This window comes from Gossypium hirsutum, chromosome D10, assembly GCF_007990345.1.
Source record: "Gossypium hirsutum isolate 1008001.06 chromosome D10, Gossypium_hirsutum_v2.1, whole genome shotgun sequence".
NCBI lineage: Eukaryota > Viridiplantae > Streptophyta > Magnoliopsida > Malvales > Malvaceae > Gossypium > Gossypium hirsutum.
The window spans coordinates 1,554,353-1,573,753 of NC_053446.1; the positions used below are offsets into that span (position 1 = coordinate 1,554,353).

A 19,401-nucleotide genomic window follows, 5' to 3' on the forward strand; every position below is an offset into this window, starting at 1 on the left:
AATAAAAATTAGTCGTAACAAATATTAGGATTAGATATTTAATAATAAAATTTAATTGATTATTTTTAAATTATTATTTTAATTGAAAGTAGAATTGTTTTAAATTTATATTGCATATAATTTCTAAACATAATAATGCATATATAAAATTATGGATATATAAAACTTGTTTTGGAATAAATTTACAAAAAAACACACACACACTTGAATTCATGTTTGGTTTTAGCTAAAAGCTATAACCCATAGGCAGACTAACCTACAATTTCTACACAGAGTAAATGGAACAAATTTACCCGTATTCAACAACAAAAATAACAAGTATTTCATACAAATATAAGTGCTAAGTCAATTTTATTATGTTTATTACTAGACTAATATCCTAAAACAATATAAATAGGGTTAATTTTATCTGAATATTTTTTTAACTTTCCAATTTACATGAGAGTAATTTTCCCACATTTTATCATCGGAACCACATTGTTATGTTCATAAGAAAGTAAATAAAATTTGATATCCCAAATGTTGAAATCACTTTCCAATTAATTAAATTGTTAGGAAAATAACTATTTTCCGACATACTAAATAGCTACCATAATGTAAACATTGCTATTTATTTCCCTTTTCTGATAGAACCTTGTATAATATATATATCTATGTATGAATATGATAAATCATTGTTTGGGTCAAGACTGAAATTTTAAATTTCAAAAAACATAAAGACTAAAGTTGACCAACTCTAAAAATATAAAAAATAAAATTTATTAAATAAAAATATAAAAACTAAATCCATAACTTTCACAAAATACAGAAATTAACCTAGTTTTAAAAATTAATACTTACATACTTATAATTATTTCCACAAATAATCTATGCCATTAAATTTCTATATCCACCAAAAATCCTATATGCGTTTGAGCGTGTGCTTGTAATAAATTTGACATGCATGATTTTATTTCCCAAATAGTCTCTGCCATTTGGGTTTCCATATCCGCCAAAAGCCTATATGCTTTTGAGCCTGTGCTTATCTTGAAGTGCATCATTATATGTGTTAAACAGTGGTGATGACGTTATATTATTTAAATTAGGTTACATCTTAGGCTTTATGGTGAAATGTGAGGAGTGGATTTGTTTTCCCATTGGGCTCACAATAATAGCCTAAGGTGTGGGCCACATGATACAGTTATAATATTCCCCACCAAATAAAAGTAGAAAGAAAATAATGTAGAAAAAAAATTAAAATTTAATCCTTATATTTTTATTTTTAGCAATTTAGTTTGTTTATTTTTTATATTTCAAAATTTAAATTTAATTGTTGTTATTATTAATTTTATTAAATTTGTTGCTGTGATATTTTAAAATAAAAGTAACATTGTAATTAACTTGAATTTATCAAATACTAATGTTAGTAATTCAACATGAATTTTAAAATCTAAAAATTAAAGAGACTAAACTTCATGAAACAAAATATAAAGTCTAAATTCCGAATTTTGATATATTTTAACTAAGAATTTTAAGAAAGAATTATAGAAAAAGGTAAAAGAAAGTTGGACATAAATATATATATATAAAAAAAACCTATAATATGGATTTATTGTTTTTCTTTATTGAAAAATTTTTGGTTTATCTTAGCAAATTGAATTATAATTTTTAAAAAAAAATAAAGGTATGACTTTGTTTATTATATTAAGGTATAATGTTAAATTTAACTCTTAATATTTATATATTTGTATTAATCTGACTCTTATTATTTTAATTATAAGTTTTATAAACTAATAATAACTCAGAAGTCTAAGGTTTCCGCCTACCTTCGTCAGCACCGTCCTCGGCCGAAATTTACACGTGTTCAAAATTCAAGTCCCTTGCATTTCTCCTATTTTAACAAATAATCCTATAAATATAGACCCTTTTAGCATTCTTTCTTTGGTATATAAAATTCAACAAAACACTTTGATCCAAATCCAAGAACTAGTTTCCCAAATGGCTTCATTTTCTAAAGTTTTCTGTACATCCCCCAGTTCCCCCATTGCCATTAAAAAAACTTCACGAATCAACAGCAATCCTCCTTCATCATTGTCCATGATCCCTAGATGTAATGCTTACAAAGAACCCAGTTTCGTTTCTACACCTGTACAACACGTTGATTACAGATATGGGAATCCCAATATCACAGTGAGTTTGTGTTTTCTTTTTAATGGTCTTTCTTTTTTCAATACGGTCCTTGTATTTCAACTGTTTAAATTCTTTACAGGATGAGTTTCTGGATGAATATGCAAGCAAATTGGAGGGGTTCAAGCGAGTATTTAAACTAGTTAGTGAAGACCCTTTACAGGGTTTGACTATGATTGATGCTATCCAACGGCTAGGAATCGATCACCATTTCCAACATGAGATTGAGCAGGTTCTGCAAAGACAGTTTATGTTATCTGCAAATGGTAATGGATTTCATAACTATGACCTTCATGAGGTTGCCCTTCGTTTTCGGTTGCTCAGACAAGAAGGCTACTTTGTCCCTGCAGGTGTGAAAATTTCCATCCTTAGATTAAAGTTTTTGTCCTTTTTGGTTAATAATTCAAACGTTATAATTGAATCCAAAAAATATTTATATTCCATCAATCAGATGTTTTTCGTCAGCTTGGACATTAATTATTCGATTGAATTTAACGAATACGTGGTGTGTATCTATCACATCAACAGTTTATATTTAACGTGTTATCTTCTTTTATTTTCTTTTAACATGTTAGAATATCCAAACTGTCTATAGGGGATGCTTAGTTCACATGGGATTCGAGCTAACATTTAATATTCAAATTAATAGTTAATTTAATGGAGGGTTCAATTAAAACAATTTAAAGTTTAGAAACCAATTTAGAATCAAAGTCATAGTATGAGGACCTCTTGTGAAATTAATCTATTGTTTTGTTCATGCAGGAGTGTTCGACAGGTTCAGAGACAGGGAAGGCAGTTTCAGACATGAACATTGCAGGGACATCAAAGGACTAATCGAACTATATGAAGCATCACAACTAGGCATGGATGGAGAAGATATTCTTGATGAAGCAAGAGAATTTAGTTCCCAGTCCCTGAGAAAATGGCGAATGGCCAAAGTGGACCTTTTCTCTGAGAGGGCTATAAGGAACACATTGGACCAACCTTTTCATAAAACCCTATCAAGATTCACAGCAAGAAACTTGTTAGGCACTGATTTCCAAGGCACCAATGGATGGATAAATATCCTCCAAGAACTAGCCAAAATGGATTTCAATCTAGTTCAGTCCTTACACCAGAAAGAAATTGCCCACATTTCCAAGTAAGGTTTATACTTTTTAGGTCAAATTGCAGTTTTAGTCCCTCTACTAGCTCAACTTTAGGATTTACTCCGCTTCTTCCCTCTACTTTATGATATCATTAGTTAGAAACACCCCTTCAGTCATGTTATCACGATGAGTACAAAAAGGGTGTCACCATTTAGACTAATTAATGACATGATAAAAATAGAGGATCAAATTATGTTATATTATAAGAACTAAGTTCCAAATTTTAGCATAACAGAAAAACCAAAACCGTAACTTGACATAATCTAAAAGCTAGTTTTACATTATCCAAAAATAAACCCAACTCTAATTTTCTTTTATGTTGTTTAGTTGGTGGAAGCAGCTAGGTTTAGCCAAGGAATTGGAGTTTGCTAGGGATCAACCAATGAAATGGTACATTTGGTCCATGGCATGCCTCACTGATCCAACCTTATCAGAGCAAAGGATTGATCTCACAAAGCCCATTTCCTTAATCTACATAATAGATGATATTTTTGATGTTTATGGGACACTTGATGAACTCACTCTTTTTGTGCAAGTTGTGGAGAGGTAAATGATGCACCATACATTTAACATATCAACATTATTAACATCTTAATTTAAAATTGGAATATGTATATATATATATCTCTAATTTTCACAACCTTTTGGAATTTTCCTTTTCATCTTATTTCCTTTTCCTTTCTTGGTAATCCTTTGAATTTTTTTGTTTGATGTATATCAATCATCTTTTTTTATGAAAATTATTGTCTTTTGGTCTCCTTTCTTTTCTTCCTTTTTCTATTTTTCATATATTCCTCTTATCAAATTAGATATTTTCAAATTTCTTCATTTATCTTAACTATTAAAACTGGGTCTCATCTCACATTATTTAATACCTTTAAAACTTTAAGAATTTTGAAATTTCATATTTGAATTTCACTATATGTGAATACTATGTTTATTATTTCGTTATATATTATAATAATTATTGTATTTACGCTATGATTTATCTATAACATAAAATTATATTATTTATGATATACACTTTAAAGTGTAATAAAAAATATATATGCATGATTTCAAGTTGATGAAATTATTGATTTAATTAATTGCATGTAGGTGGGATTATGCTGCAAGTGATAAGCTACCTTATTACATGAAAATATGCTTCAAAGCTCTTGATGATATCACTAATGAAATTAGCCAAAAGGTGTACAAGGAACATGGTCGGAACCCTATCAACTCCTTAAGGAAAGCTGTGTGTATATGCCAATAGAACTCTTTTTTTCTTTTTTTTCATGTCTTTTACGGTCCATCGTAATCACAGCTAATATTATATATATTGGACAGTGGAGCACCTTGTTTAGAGCATTTTTGGTAGAAGCACGATGGTTCGGTTCAGGGAATTTGCCAAAAGCTAATGAGTATTTGGAGAATGGGATCATTAGCTCAGGTGTACATATAGTTTTGGTTCACATCTTCTTCCTCCTTGGCATTGGCTCGACTGATCAAAATGTGGAACTTATTGACAACAATCCATCCATAATCTCATCCACTGCTACAATCCTTCGTCTATGGGATGATTTGGGAAGTGCCAAGGTACATACATCAATTGTTAAACTTATAAAAAATTATGATTAATACAATACTAATACTTATCTTATATATTAATTGTAGGATGAGAATCAAGATGGACATGATGGGTCCTATATTGATTGCTACATGAAAGAGAATCAAGGCATTGAAGTTGAAAATGCTAGAAAACATGTTATCAACATGATTGCCAATGAATGGAAATTGCTTAACCAACAATGCATTTTCCAAAAATCATTTTCCATGACTTTCTGCAAGGCTTCTCTAAATATTGCAAGGATGGTCCCTTTGATGTATAGCTACGACGAAAATCAATGCCTTCCAAGCTTGGATGAGTACATGAAATCACTTCTCTATCAAAGTATACCCATGAAAACTCTTTTACCGACAAAATTGTAAACAAACAAAAAAAAAATCATTTGTTTCAAAATTATGATTTTTTTTATAATTAAACTATCTTTTATATTTATTTTATGGTACATGAAAATCTTTTTGAAGATCGTGATTGTTCCTCCTAATAATGTTACTTTTAGGATTTGAAATTTTGTATTTTAATAAATTGTTAACTATTCTTTAAGTTTTACGCACAATTCATTTCATAGTTGAAATGAAAACAGAAACCTAAATTGATTTCATCATAAAATACAATCAAACCTTTGCAAAAAGGCTAAAATATGCCTACTTTTCGAAAATTAGGAATTTAGTCATTGTAGTTGTATTTTTAAGAATTTTGTCTCTCTACTTTTCAGATTTTAAAAATTAAGCCCAACTGTTAACACTGTTAATTTTTTTTGGGTTAAATTTGTTGCTATGACATTTTAAAGTAAAAAAGCTACTCACTTAGTAGCCATGTAATTAAAAAGAGATGTTGTAATTAAATTGAATTTAACAAAACAATTGGACATGAATTTTAAAATTTAAAAAAGTAGATAAATTAAATTCTTAAAAATACAAACATAGGGACTAAATTCTTAATTATTCAAAAAATAAGAACAGTAGGCATGTTTTGACCTTACAAAATCCCACATTGAATTGCAACACAGTAGGTAGGTAACGGAGTATTAACATCATGAAAGCAACAAATGGTTTTTACAAGCAAAGAAAATAATAATTTTGCAAGTCAAGGAACCGGGACCACTTTTTGACGAATTGACAGCAAATGCTAATTTATTCATGTGATTTATGTTGTTCCAGATATTCAAATTTCCTAGTCTACATATTTTTAATTTCTCTAACTAACGATTTGTAGAAAGGAGTTTTATAAATTTAAGGAGTATTCTCTTTAATCCAATCCATATATTTGGATTTAGTCTCTCTTCTTGCATCTAATTTTAGGAATTTAGTTTTTCTAAATACTTGAGTTTATTCAGAGTTTCATTTAATATTTAAATTCAATATTATTTTTTTACATCTTGAATTTAAATTAGATTATCCAAATTTAACTCACACCTTGATTTAATATTAAATTAATTTTTATAAGGATAATTATTTGATACATTGACGGTGAAATGTTTTAACTCCATAAGTAGATTTTAGCTTTTACCATGTGTTCTTAAGTTGTATTTAAGATATTTAAAAATAAATAAGGCATATGATAAAATCACCACCTCTGTACTAAATAATTACCCTTTTATATATAATTAAAAAAATATAATATATTAATAATATATTGTTACAACATAAAATTAGAAAATTTGAAATTAATTATTATTTAATTAAATAAATTATAAATTCCCGCATAACACTAGTAATATTCTCAAAATGTAACAAATAATGAAAAGATTAGCGGTCAAAATTGCCAAGGATAAAACTACACTATAAAGCTTGCTAAAGAGCAGCACTTTGTCAAGGTTAGGCTCTATGAACGTATGTATTCATGACAAGTGAAGCATCTTTGATCTGCCTCGTTATGAACGAGTGTTGAACACTTTTTTGTTCACCTAATTTGGTTCTATTCCATCACCACACCTTTTAAGAGGTCGATCATGTGGGAACATGAACTGTATAAGTGTCAAAACCCTAGGATTAAGGGAGGACTACCTAAAAGGTCTTACGAGTCTTGACACATTTACAATTCTAGCCTTTGAGGATTGCTAGTTTGAGATTGCCTACAACCCGTATGAGAACGCTCATGGAAATTGGTATCGTCAAAAATTTGATTGTCATTTTTTCTAGTTTTCCTTTCCTCCAAAGAGCAAAATCAGGCAAGGGCCTTGTCTCGAAAAAAATGGTTGATTTTTCATTTAATCTTTTCATTTTTTTTATGAAATTACTTTTACTCTTCAATAATTTATGATTCATCTTTGATTCCTCTAAAGTAATTTTTTGACTTTATCTCTGAACAAAACCAAGGCACTAGCAAACCTCATCACGGAAGATGGGTATCGTATGTTGACGGATCAATTAGCAAAATAAGTGCAAAAATTTCCTTACCAGATCCTCTAGGATATAAATGATAATATGACAATATTTTGTATAACTTAATTGTTATAACAGATAGTATTGTACAAAGAAAGTCAAATTAATCAAACCATATCAATGCACGCCACTGACATTTCTTTAAACATGATTGAAACTTGCCCCAACTGAGTTTTCTAGTGAAAAAAATTCAAGAGTTTGCAGCCAAGTTTACAAGTTCTTGATCTTTCTTTCAACAAGATTTCTAGTGGGAACATGGTTTTACTGTCTTGGCTTTGAAAGGAAGCAAGATTAATGGTGAAATAAACGTCTCAAATAATAAGAATTTGCAATTTTGGATCATTCATCAAACAATTTTTAAACGGGGTTGGAGACTGCTCAGTTTTGAATTAACATCTTGTTAGCGTTTGTGTAATTCGAATCTTGTCACTTGTTGAAGAAATAAATATAGCGGTAAAATAAAGGGATCTGTGGGGGCAAGAGGTCGAGGACCATATAGAACTATACTTCTACTATTTGATTTTGATTAGAACATGATTTTTCAATTCTTAAATAGATGTAATTAAAACTCCTCTTGTATTATTTGTTTTTCAACATTAATGAATTTTCTCTTTCTCTACCCATATTATTTCCAAAAGGATTTTTCACACAAAATCTATTTTCTTTTTATTACTTGCAATCATTCTACTGCCATTATCAATTTTAATTATAGCACATCTTTAATAAATTGTTACTAAATCAATTCTTTCCAACGGTCAGTAAGTGGTTTGATGAAAGTTTAGAGCTTGAGCTCATTTAAATTCTTAATTATTGCCACCTTTCAACGATATTTTTACCTTAGTTTTCCCTTTTAAGGAAAAGCAAAGCACTTTTTCCTATATAAAAATATTCTAAAATTTTTTTAATTATGAAAATAACCTATTTTTCTGATTAAACATAAAAATGACTTGAAATCTGTAATAAAAATTGGTGGAGCTAAAGAGTTTGGCGTCATTAGCATGCCATGTCAGCAAATGAGATAAAAAATTCCTTTTTTTGGTGGAGCCATTCTGTATAAAAATAAAAAAATAATACTATTTCTAAAAATTTGAGGGGCTTTAAAAAAATCCTTTTTTGGTGGAGCCAAATATTTTAACACCACCAGTTTTCAATGCGAGCCCGTGACTTTTTTTTTAATTTAAAAAAATATTTTCTTATCAGTGGAGCCATTTAGAATGGCTCCACCACTTTATTACCAAGCTTTTTTAAATGTGTTTTTTTTAATTTAAAATTTTAAAAAAATATATTTTATATGGTGGAGCCATATAGAATGGCGCCAACAGAGTACTGTATGTTTTTTTAAATGTGTTTTTTTTAAATCTAAAAATTTCAAAAATGATATTTTGTTTTGGTGAGCTATTCTCGATGCTATTATCTTGTAGTGCAACAGGAGCGACTTTCTTGGTGTTATTATCTTGTAGCTTGGGTGCTGCAGATATTGATGATCTCACCCGTGCGGTTCAATTTGGAATTTTTTGAAACCTCAAACATCCCGTTGACCCAGGGAATCCCAAATAATCTACCCGTTGGCTGCTTAACCAATTTGAACCAGTTATCGTCCTATTGTTGGAAAAATTGCATTTTATGGGAGATTTGAGGCATACTCTCAATAGGTAAAGGTGGAGAGTTGAATCAAAAAATTATGGTTTCATATTCTACTCCATGAGACCTTTATAACGGTATATCATATGCTTAAAATGGTTGAGTGATGAATGAGAAATTGATGCTCAAAGTAAGCTACTTGGAAATATTTGTTGAGGAAAAGTAAAGGCTTATATCTCGCATTGGTTAAATACCAAGTGTGAGATGTGTTTATATATGGGAACCCTCTTAAAAAGTGATTGAATGACAAACCTTGGAATCTTGCCTCGCACGTAGGGGGTGCAAGTTCAAACTTGACGGGGTGGGGTGCACTCGCACGACGTGGGCGACGCGAAATGTCTGGCTGAAAGCGGACTTGCAAAATTTTTTTCCTCAGCAGACAAAATCTGTTTATATAATGACATTTATCTTATTTATTTGATTCCAATCAATTTGATTTAATTTCAAAAATTCCAACATTCCCAATTCCTATAAAAGGTTATAAATTTTGTAGAATTTGACACACTCTCAAACTCTCTCATACCGAATTTCTGTTGCTCTCAAAATTCCTCTTTTCCTCTCCGTATTTTTCAAACGTTCCAGTGATAGAAAAATGTATCGTTTGTTCGTTGATAACTGCAGTGCAGAGGTGCTACTGCTTTGATCATTGTATTGTTGTATCCTGGGAGATATTCGACTAATGTTTCTCCAAGTACCGTAGGAGCAACCAAATTTATCTTAAAGAGACTGTGTTAAACAGGTCTCAACGTTTTGTAAATCTTTATTCTTATATTCGATTTCAACTTTTGTTACGGTTTTTATTGATTTACGTATTTGATAAATTAAATATAAAGTATTCTATTTATATTTTACATTATATATAAATATGTGTTTATTTATATTTAAATATTTTGTTCACTAACGTGTTTTCTCCAACACCTACCACAGCCAACGAAAAGACTTATACAACCAATTTGAACCCGTTATTGAATAAATTACTTGCAATCGAAAATAACCATTAAATTTACCGGTGTTAGAGCTCAATCGGATTATCGTTAAACAAAACATACCTTCAAATTAAAAAATTTACTAAATAAATAAAAACACAAATATATAAAAAAAATACTCCTCATCTCTCTCTCATTTATCCTCTAACAAAATATAAGCAAAAAAAATAAAATTACTTCGACTCAAATTGATCTGCCATTGAGGGTTATATATATCAATTTGGTCACGCCAAAGATAATGACTCCACCAAATAAGATATTATTTTTTATATTTAATTTAAATAAAATATTTTTTATAGTTTTAAAATTTAAATAAACGAAAAAACCACCAATAAGAAAACATTTTATTTATGGTTTTAAAAAAAGAAAAAAAAGAAAAAAAAGTACACTGGCACGAATTAGAAACCAGTAGCGCCAAATTATTTGGCTCCACAAAAAAAAGATTTATTTTTTAAAGCCCGTAAATTTTTCAGAAATAGCAGTATTTCTCTAGTATTTATATAGGTGATATCATTCTACATGGCTCTACCAAAAAAATAATTTTTTTTATCCCGTTTGCTGACGTAACATGTTTCATGAATTAAGAACGTCACGAATTTGTGAATCAAAATCCAAACAGCTTTCTTCTCTAATATCTGACATTGTCCATCAAATCAACTTGGATTTAAGATATGTACTTTTACTTCTTGTTGGGTATTAAACCATCGTACTAATTATTGAATCATTACTTAAAGTTCACTAGCCGAACTTTAAAAAAAGGTTAAATTTTGCTATTAATCTATGTACTTTGCAACAATTGTGGACTTAGTCCCTATACTTTATTTGATCAATTTTAGTCCCTAGAATTTTTCGAATTGGTAAATTTTAGTTCTTGTACTTTTCAGATTTTGAAATTTTAGTCCTAGCCCAAACAATAGCAATTAAACTTGTTTGATTAAATTCAATTATTAGATTTAATCCATTTTCTCTAAGTGCATCATTCTAAGTCCCTATACTTTTCAAATTTTGAAATTATAATCTTAACACAAATGACAGTTGATAATCCATTAATTGAGTTTTTAGTGAGTAATATGTGGAAACAATAAGCTGACATGACATTACACATATGATAATATGTTTGGCACATTAGATTTTGGAAATAGAAGAACTTTACTTAATGAATTTAACCATTATTGTTTTTGTGAGGATTGAAATTCTAAAATTTTGAAAGTATAGGGACTAAAAATGATCAAATAAAAGTACATGGGTTAAATCCAAAATTTTTACTAAATATAGGGCTAATAGTAGAGTTTAACCAAAAAAAACTTAACAGCCAATTACTTAAATATAAACTTTCGAATAATTCAGTGACCATTTTATAAGCTTTTAAAGTTAAATAATCAAAACGTAAAGTTACTAATAATTCAACACGGCGAGTGTAGTGTACCATTAACTTTTAACATACAAAGTGAATAAAAAAATGTTATTATAAAATTCCAATACATGTATTATATTAGTAAAGTAATGACTCCACCGCCCAAATAGTTATTTATAACTTCTAGTAAACATTTTAATTCAAGCCACCATAATCTCAATTGTAAAACATATTTTCATGCCAAAACTTTTTAATAATATTTGTGAAAAATAAATAAGAGCTTCAACATTCGAATGTTGAACAACATAATTATTATATATTTGTGTTACAAATTCATAAAGTTATTTGTTAAACCTATCCAATATTAAGCTCTTACTAGATTGAAGGTTGTCTAATATGAGGCCCAAACCACATATAAAAGAACAAACATAGGGCTAATACCATCAAATGTCCCAAATTACAATCATATCATAAATTTCAAAACATTCTGATTGAATTCTCAAAATGTTAATATTGTATTAATTAAGTCCTTTCGTTAACTTAATTGTCAACTTAAATATTAAAATATTAGTTCGGATATTTTCTAGAGTATATTTGAAACACAATAATCAAATTGTAATGTACTTCCCATGTAGATAAATTTACCATTGGACTGGTTTAAAGCTCCCAAGCACATTTTTCAAGTTGCTGAGTTGGTATGCATTTTTCTTTATAAAGCCTGTATCTCAATTTCAAATTTATGTATTAAGGTAATTTAATTTCTATTAATTTTGAAATCGAGTAATTAAAGACAATTACTCACTATGTTAATGTCTTCTATTAATATTACATAATTTTGATCCGTTGATATATACATCTTTTATTAATTTGGTATTGATTCTAAAAAATTCAACAAATTCAACCTTAATATTTACATGTTTACATAAATGTTGCGAGCTAACTTTATTAAATCAGGACCAAATTGATAGAAAGTGTACATTTTGAGGACTAAATTTATTATTATACCAACAAATTTCTATACAATTCATGAAATTCATTAAGGTGTGATTAATTGTTCTTAGTTGCTCTCTTTTGAAATTAATCGGGATTAAATTGTTCCAATTTCTTTTTAGAGGAACCACATTGAGAGAAACTGAAGAAATCTTTTGACCTTTTCTTTCAATTGACTTCGAATGAAGCAATTTTAAATGACCATAAGCATGGGGTACAACAGCAATACATACAACACCAGGCAACCATACACAGCAAACTCAAAAGAAAATTATTTTATCCTCTCCAATTCTTTTTGAAGAATCAATTAGAATGTTATGAAATTCGAGAGCAATTTAGAATCTGACCCAACAAGAAGATAACATGAACCAAAAAGAAGGTAAACAAAGAGGTGATAAGTAAATTATCTCTTATAGTGTCATTCAAGGTCAAGGGAACCTCAACTTCAAAGCCGATCGCGACAAGCCCGATTCCACGAATTGTATAGCTTCTTCGATCCTCGATTCTGAAACCAATTTATCCATCCATGTAACCCCAGAAATCAACCGTCGATCCATAGCTTCCTTACAAATCTCACTTGCCATTTCAAACTCATTCTTCTTCCTAAGGAATGAAAGAACTTTACAATAAGTAGCCCTATCAGGTTTATAACTTTTCTTCAGTTCACCATACCAATGCTTCACTTGCTCTAAATTCCCTTCATCACAATACCCTGTAATCAAAGCATTGTAACTATGAATATCGGGTTCGATCCCTTCGTTCTTCATTTCTTCAAAGAACTCTACAGCTTCCAATACCTTATTGCCATGAACCAATCCTCTTAACTTCGAGTTATAAGTCCTAATATCAGGAACAACATTCTTCTTTTCCATCAATCCCCAAATTTCATCTCCATCAACAATTCGACCCCTTGAAAAAAACCCATCAAGCAGTGTGTTAAACGTTATAATATCAGGCTCTAATCCTTTCTTCTCCAATGTATCAACCATTGATAATGCTGAATCCATGGAACCCATCTCGCAATAGGCTTTAATAACTGTGTTATAAGAAATCAAATCCGGTTCGATTCCTAACTTTTCAGGTAACTGTTCTAGCAACTCCCCGGCGTTAATGAACTTCTTTGAATGAAGATAAGCTGCCAAAAGGGCATTAAATGAGTTTACCGTACGTTGACATTTCAATTCAGGCATTTCGTCGAACAGTTTATGGGCTTGTTCGTACATGCCAGATTTCCCATAAAGCGTCATGAGGCGGATTACGAAGCCTTCCTGGGAGATCTCTTCGTACTTCTTTTGGTGTTGGAGGATGTCATCAATCAACGAGAACTGTTTTGCCGACGCGAGGCGGAGAACAGTGTTGAAGTAAGCAGTTCTATTATAGTTGCGGAATTTGCTGGATTTAGAAGATTTCTTGAATCTGTGGACGAGATTTTGGAACTTGGGTACCTCGTCTATGGATTTGGAGGAGGTTATAGCGGCGGCGGTGGGGACGGCGGGATTGGTAGCTGAAGAGCGGGAAGTGTTAAAGAGGCCGGCCAGACGGCGGATGGAAGTGACTTCTGTTGCTTTGCTCATTTCTTTTTCCGTAGGTTAAGAATTTTGGTTAACGAGTTGATTATCAAACTTTAAGGTTAGATAACGCATTAGGGCCGTTGAGTTAGGTTTACATTTATATTTTTTTAATTTGAGCCAATTTGTTTAACTATTTATAAAAAATAAAAAATATAAATACAAAAACATAATAAAATAGTCCTTTTGATGAGTGGTTCGAGCTCGATTTTTTTTTTTAAATCGAGTTTCAATTGGTTCAAAAATTTGTTCTTAATCTCAATTTCTTATTATTACAAGACAACTATACTTATGTATGACACATTAAGCTTAGGGGTGACAAAACTTGAATCACTCAATGGTTCTAGATCGATCTTGTAATATATGGTTTGAGTTTTTGTTTTTATTTAATAAAAGCAAAGGGGTGAGGCAATGTAGGATGGAGTTTTTTTAGACTATAGATATGAAACAGTTATAGTAATTCATTGCTTTGCTTTTTTCTATCCACGATATAAAATTACTATTTTACTTTTATGTGTGTATATATCATAAAAGGATAAAAATATAAAAATATGTTAAGACCCTAAATTATTAAATTAAGATTTAGCATCAACTCAATTAGTTTTTTAGCAAAATTAAGAGAAATTAATTGTTTTGAAATTTACTTCTAATGTAAATCCATATTGTTTTTGACCTGGGGTAAAATAGAGATGTAAGTATGTAATATCGATAAAAGTTTACGCGTCATAAAATAAAATATACCAATTATAAAACGATGATAAATTTAGCAATATCTGTCCGGACTTGAGTTTAGCATGGCATGGCATGGCATTGCTCATCTTTGTCCTTTAGGGTTTTGAGCTTAGACCATAACAGTTTATACTTTCAAATTGGAAAGTGGAAGGGATTTCATATCTCTGCCCAACCAAAAGACTCACACATTTTGTACTTTTACAGTCAAACAATACTAACTGCTAACTGCCTATAGACATGAAAGTAACACTCACCAACCTTCTATTTTTACAGTTATTGAGCTTTTTAGTTTGATGGGTAAATTTGTCTAATAAAATTAATTAATTATCATGAATGTAATAAGAGGCACAATGAACAAAAGAAATTGTAATCATAGGGTTTTTTTGTTTTTTTAAATATTAATACAATACATTTGGATTTGCACATTTGTCCCATATAGACGGGCATGGCTCATAAATAAAATTTGAGTTGAAACGTATTTAAAAGATGTGGATTATAAATTAATATAATGATAACCCTCAAAATGTTATTTACATCTTTCACCTCCTAAAACAATTTTCTACTTTACGGAGATAAATAAATGATTAGAAGGCTCAAATTTTTTTTCATTGGTGCCTGCCTCCAACAAGAAACATAACTGCCAAGATTCTCTCTCTCAAACGTTGTCCTTGTGACCCTTGTGCTAACCATGCTTATCTATAAATATAATACTTCCAAGTTATATACCTTTCCTGGTGCTACTCTCCATTGTTTTCAACCTTCCAAAATATCCAAAAACACTCCATGGACATGGAATTCCTAACCGAGCTAAACGAACTAGCCATAACCGATCACCAAAGACTTACCGGCGGAAGAATGGGCCGAAGAAAACTCGAAGACGACGACGACAACAACAACAGCAAGGAATTCAAATCCAAAAACCTTCAAGCCGAGAGACGTAGGAGACAGAAACTTAGTGACAGGCTCCTTACACTGCGCTCACTTGTCCCAATCATTACAAATGCAATTACCCAACACACATTCTTATATGTACATTATTATCTTAATATCAATCACATTGTTTATAATTTCGTTTCTTTCCCTTCTTTTTTAGATGAACAAAGCAACGATAATCGATGATGCAATCACTTACATTCAAGAATTACAAAAGACATCACAAGTTCTCAGTGAACAACTGCTCGAAATGGAAGGGTCGTCTGAAGAAAGTGTAATGCCGATGAAACTCGAAATCGATGTTGCACAACATGATATGAAGAAATGTGGGATAAAGGTTTGTTTTTTTATATGAATCCACATGGTCACATCTTCATTTTGCAAATGATTCTTTTATTATTATTACAGGAAGAAGTTAAGGTGAGCAACATTGATGGGAACAAGTTTTTGATAAAGATTATAGTTGAGAAGAAAAGGGGTTGCTTTACTCAATTGATAGAAGCCATGAATTATCTTGGGTTTGAGCTTAGTGAAACCAATGTCACCACTTTCAGTGGTGCAATGCTTTTTTCATCCTGTGTACATGTAAGTTAAAAGCCTTACCAACATAATTGCAGTTTTTTTCTTGGGTAAAAACACATCTTTAGTCCTCTTCATTTTAATATTAAGCAAATTGGCTCCTCTAAAAAAGTCGGAGTAATTTAATTCTTTTCAATTTTGAAAGGATCACAAATTTGATGTTTTTGGTCAATTATACGTCATTTTAATTGGTATAATAGCAAATGAAGTTTTCAATATTTACATATTCTACCAATTTAATCTTGATCCTAAAAAATTATCTAAAAAATTATAAATTTTTAAATATTTAAAAATTCAAAAAAAACACCTTTAGCTTCAATATATATATATATAGACAAGATGTGTAAATTTTGAAGACTGAATTTGTTATTGTACCAATTGATGGAAAATATTAAAGCTGTGAGTAAATGGTCTAAGATTCTGATTTTCAAAATTGACCAGAATTAAATTATTTCGAATTTTTTAAAAGAACCAATTTACTCAATATAAAAATTGAGAGACTTGAAAAATCATTTTTCCATTTTTTCTTCTCATTAGTAAAATATGTTACCATTGTTATTAATTTTCAGGGAAAATATGGGGATACTCTCATGGTTGAACACATTGAGGAATTGTTGTCAGAGATGATGAGGAGCATGAAAACAAGTTCTCAATCTGCCATTGAATTAGGGAACACAAATTGAAGAATATAATAGTTTTATATAGCTTTATATATCCAATAAATATACTGAATCATAGCAGCACTAATATGATTTGAAGAATCTTCATTGACTTATAGTTTTATGGTTTGAATTTTTTTTAAAGGATTTAATGAACATTTTATCAATAAATTATAAGCAAATCTTATGAGTTGGAAGATATTATAATTTTATGATTCGATTTTATTATATATATTTAAATTTGAGATCTCAAAAATTTCATTCGTAACGGATTTAGTGAACATTTTATCAATAAACTAGAAACTAATAAATTAATACGATAATTAAGAGAGAAAGATACTCTCATTGCTTCTCTAGTAATCTGCAAGAGTGGTTATCTTCCGATTTATAAAATAGTAGAAAGTACATTTTTGGGGAGATCAATTGGACGACTTTCTATGGGCTAGCTATTTGGAAAATATGGAAGAATAGTTATCTAGGAGCTCTCAAGAAATTATCAAAAATGCTTTTTTGCTGGGCTAAGCAATGCACATCCGATGGTAAAGGCAAATCCGTCGCGAGGCAAGTCAGGAGAGATGAGTTTTGAACGGGGTGGTAATTGGGCAATTAAGACTACAGACCGACGGAGCGGTGAAGACGTTGTTGCAGGGGTGTCCTCAAAGATGAGAGAGGGGAATGGCTTCTTGGTTTCAAGAGATGCTTGGGTAAATGTCCTATTTTTGATGTTGAACTCCGTGGTATCTGTTGCATGGAAAACAATGTGAAAGAGTCTTGTTTGGCTTTAGTTAGACGTATCGTCAACTATTGGACAGAGTGAAGAATTGAAGATTAACAGAACATATTTCTAGAGAAAGAAACAAAGAAACTGGCGAAAATGAATTTGGACATAAAAGAATGATTACAGTTGTTTGCAAAAAGTCCACTCCTTTTGTTGGCTTAATTTAATCGGTTGTAACTATACTTTAATTCATAAATAAATAAAAAAACACTAAACTAGGAAGCTGTAACTTTCTTTCCAAAAACCTTTTTCATAGAGATTTTGTTATCCTTATTTGATTTATACAATCCTATTTACAAAAATACCCATCTAGAAAAATCCTATTCCATGAAACAAAATCTCCTTTGAATAATAAAATCAATTAAAATTATCTTCACTTCTGAAATTCAAATCCCTTCTTCCAATCACCCTTCCCTTCCATTCTTCTGCATTGAACAACCACAAATAAAAAAATATTATTACTAGCGAAACAATACTGACGAAGCATAAAATTATACGTTACCTTGAGTCATGCAAGGAGGAGGGACTTCAAAGAGAGAAATAGAGAGTTGTTTATGAGCAACACCGATATCAAACAACATAACACCAGGTGAAGGATCATTAGCAATAATACATTTTACAGGCAACCATAAAAATAGCTCTTCTTGGGACAATCCTTCAAGCCCCACTAACCCACCATAACTAAGGTTAGCTCTCACCACACGGTCAAAATGCACCCTCCCATCAAATTCAGCCATGCATGACTTTTCCAACTCGACTTCCAATCGACCATCAAGGTTAAGCTTATAAGATTTAACATTGTCCGGGAAAATACCGGCAGGCAACCCTCGGCTCCGTAGCAAATCCTGTATGGAAGAAGTGGCCATCAAAGGGAAGAGAAGAAAGAGAGTAATGGGGGTTAAGATGTGCAGAGACATTGTTGGAGATTAGTAAATGATTCTACTAAAATGTAGGGAGTGAAATTGTATAATGGAGGTGGTGGAGAACTGAGTAATTATATTGGGTTGGAGTTAACTAATTTAGCTATATATTTGGAGGATGATTATAAAGATTGGTATACTAGTTTTGCCTATAATTATGGTATTCAAAAGATCTATCCAAAAGTACTATGTCAATTTACTAATACTAGTTTTGAGTGAATCACTGATGACGATGCATGTAAGCTTGACTCCCTTAAAATATGGTGAAAATTACAGTAAAAATTAAATTATCCAATCAAGATAGGATTATTTGGTTGACACGTCAGTAAACGAAATGATTTGTAAGGAAAGAAATCATGCTTAATTAAAGGAACATAGAGGTAACTTAATTGAGTTTCAATGTTGTTAGATAAAGATGAAAATAGTTAAATTTTATATAATGCTCATATATTTATTTAAAATTATATATATTGGTGAATTACAATAGAAATGCAAAGTTATAACAATACGATTAGAATTCAGGCCATACTTGAGATGGTAAACTCTCTGATTTCAAAATTATAAATATATTAAAATCATTTCCAAGTACACTGGTACTTAAGTGAAAAAATTCGATAAACCAAGTTTGGACGTTATGATGCATATTTTTTAATCAATTTTTTTAATATAGTGTACATATTAATTCTAATTATAGTTTTTCTTACTCCAAAGAGATAATTGTCCTATAATGATTATTTTTAGTTATTAAAATTTATTTGGAACGATGATTAAAGTCCTTGTCTATGTTTAAATAATATAGATCAAATTATTTTTAGTGACTTCACCATCTTTTATTAAAATGTACATCTCCACAACTATTATAAGATAGAAGTATTCATAAATCGAATTAAGTCTAGACCCAATTCCAAAAATAATTTTCAGGCTTAAACCGAATTTTGATCTCATCTAAAATCTAAA

At 30.3% G+C, this 19,401-nt stretch overlaps 4 protein-coding genes across 5 annotated transcripts; 2 read left to right on the plus strand and 2 right to left on the minus strand.

Annotated features, from left to right (window-relative positions):
* Positions 1–1,920: 1,920 nt before the first annotated feature.
* Positions 1,921–5,355, plus strand: LOC107940942 ((3S,6E)-nerolidol synthase 1). The gene is made up of 7 exons (XM_016874406.2): positions 1,921–2,169; positions 2,249–2,516; positions 2,929–3,307; positions 3,642–3,860; positions 4,413–4,551; positions 4,644–4,892; positions 4,971–5,355. Exons 1-7 carry the CDS (start codon positions 1,978–1,980, stop codon positions 5,283–5,285), a joined length of 1,761 nt encoding a protein of 586 aa, XP_016729895.1. The 5' UTR covers positions 1,921–1,977; the 3' UTR covers positions 5,286–5,355.
* Positions 5,356–12,418: 7,063 nt separating this feature from the next.
* Positions 12,419–14,266, minus strand: LOC107940940 (pentatricopeptide repeat-containing protein At3g13150). Its single transcript, XM_016874404.2, has one exon. The coding sequence runs from the start codon at positions 13,847–13,849 to the stop codon at positions 12,704–12,706; it is 1,146 nt and encodes a 381-aa protein (XP_016729893.1). The 5' UTR covers positions 13,850–14,266; the 3' UTR covers positions 12,419–12,703.
* Positions 14,267–15,317: 1,051 nt separating this feature from the next.
* On the plus strand, positions 15,318–16,945 carry LOC107940945 (transcription factor DYT1). The gene is made up of 4 exons (XM_041102685.1): positions 15,318–15,577; positions 15,669–15,845; positions 15,917–16,093; positions 16,657–16,945. Exons 1-4 carry the CDS (start codon positions 15,359–15,361, stop codon positions 16,768–16,770), a joined length of 687 nt encoding a protein of 228 aa, XP_040958619.1. The 5' UTR covers positions 15,318–15,358; the 3' UTR covers positions 16,771–16,945.
* An 809-nt stretch (positions 16,946–17,754) lies between these two features.
* Positions 17,755–18,488, minus strand: LOC107940943 (uncharacterized). 2 transcript variants are annotated; one of them, XM_016874407.2, is made up of 2 exons: positions 18,027–18,488; positions 17,755–17,985 (listed from the first exon to the last, which is right to left on the minus strand). In XM_016874407.2, exons 1-2 carry the CDS (start codon positions 18,439–18,441, stop codon positions 17,882–17,884), a joined length of 519 nt encoding a protein of 172 aa, XP_016729896.1. In that variant the 5' UTR covers positions 18,442–18,488; the 3' UTR covers positions 17,755–17,881. The 2 variants fall into 2 exon arrangements, with proteins under 2 accessions (XP_016729896.1, XP_016729897.1); XM_016874408.2 differs by having other exon boundaries at positions 17,755–17,949; positions 18,027–18,485.
* Positions 18,489–19,401: the final 913 nt, after the last annotated feature.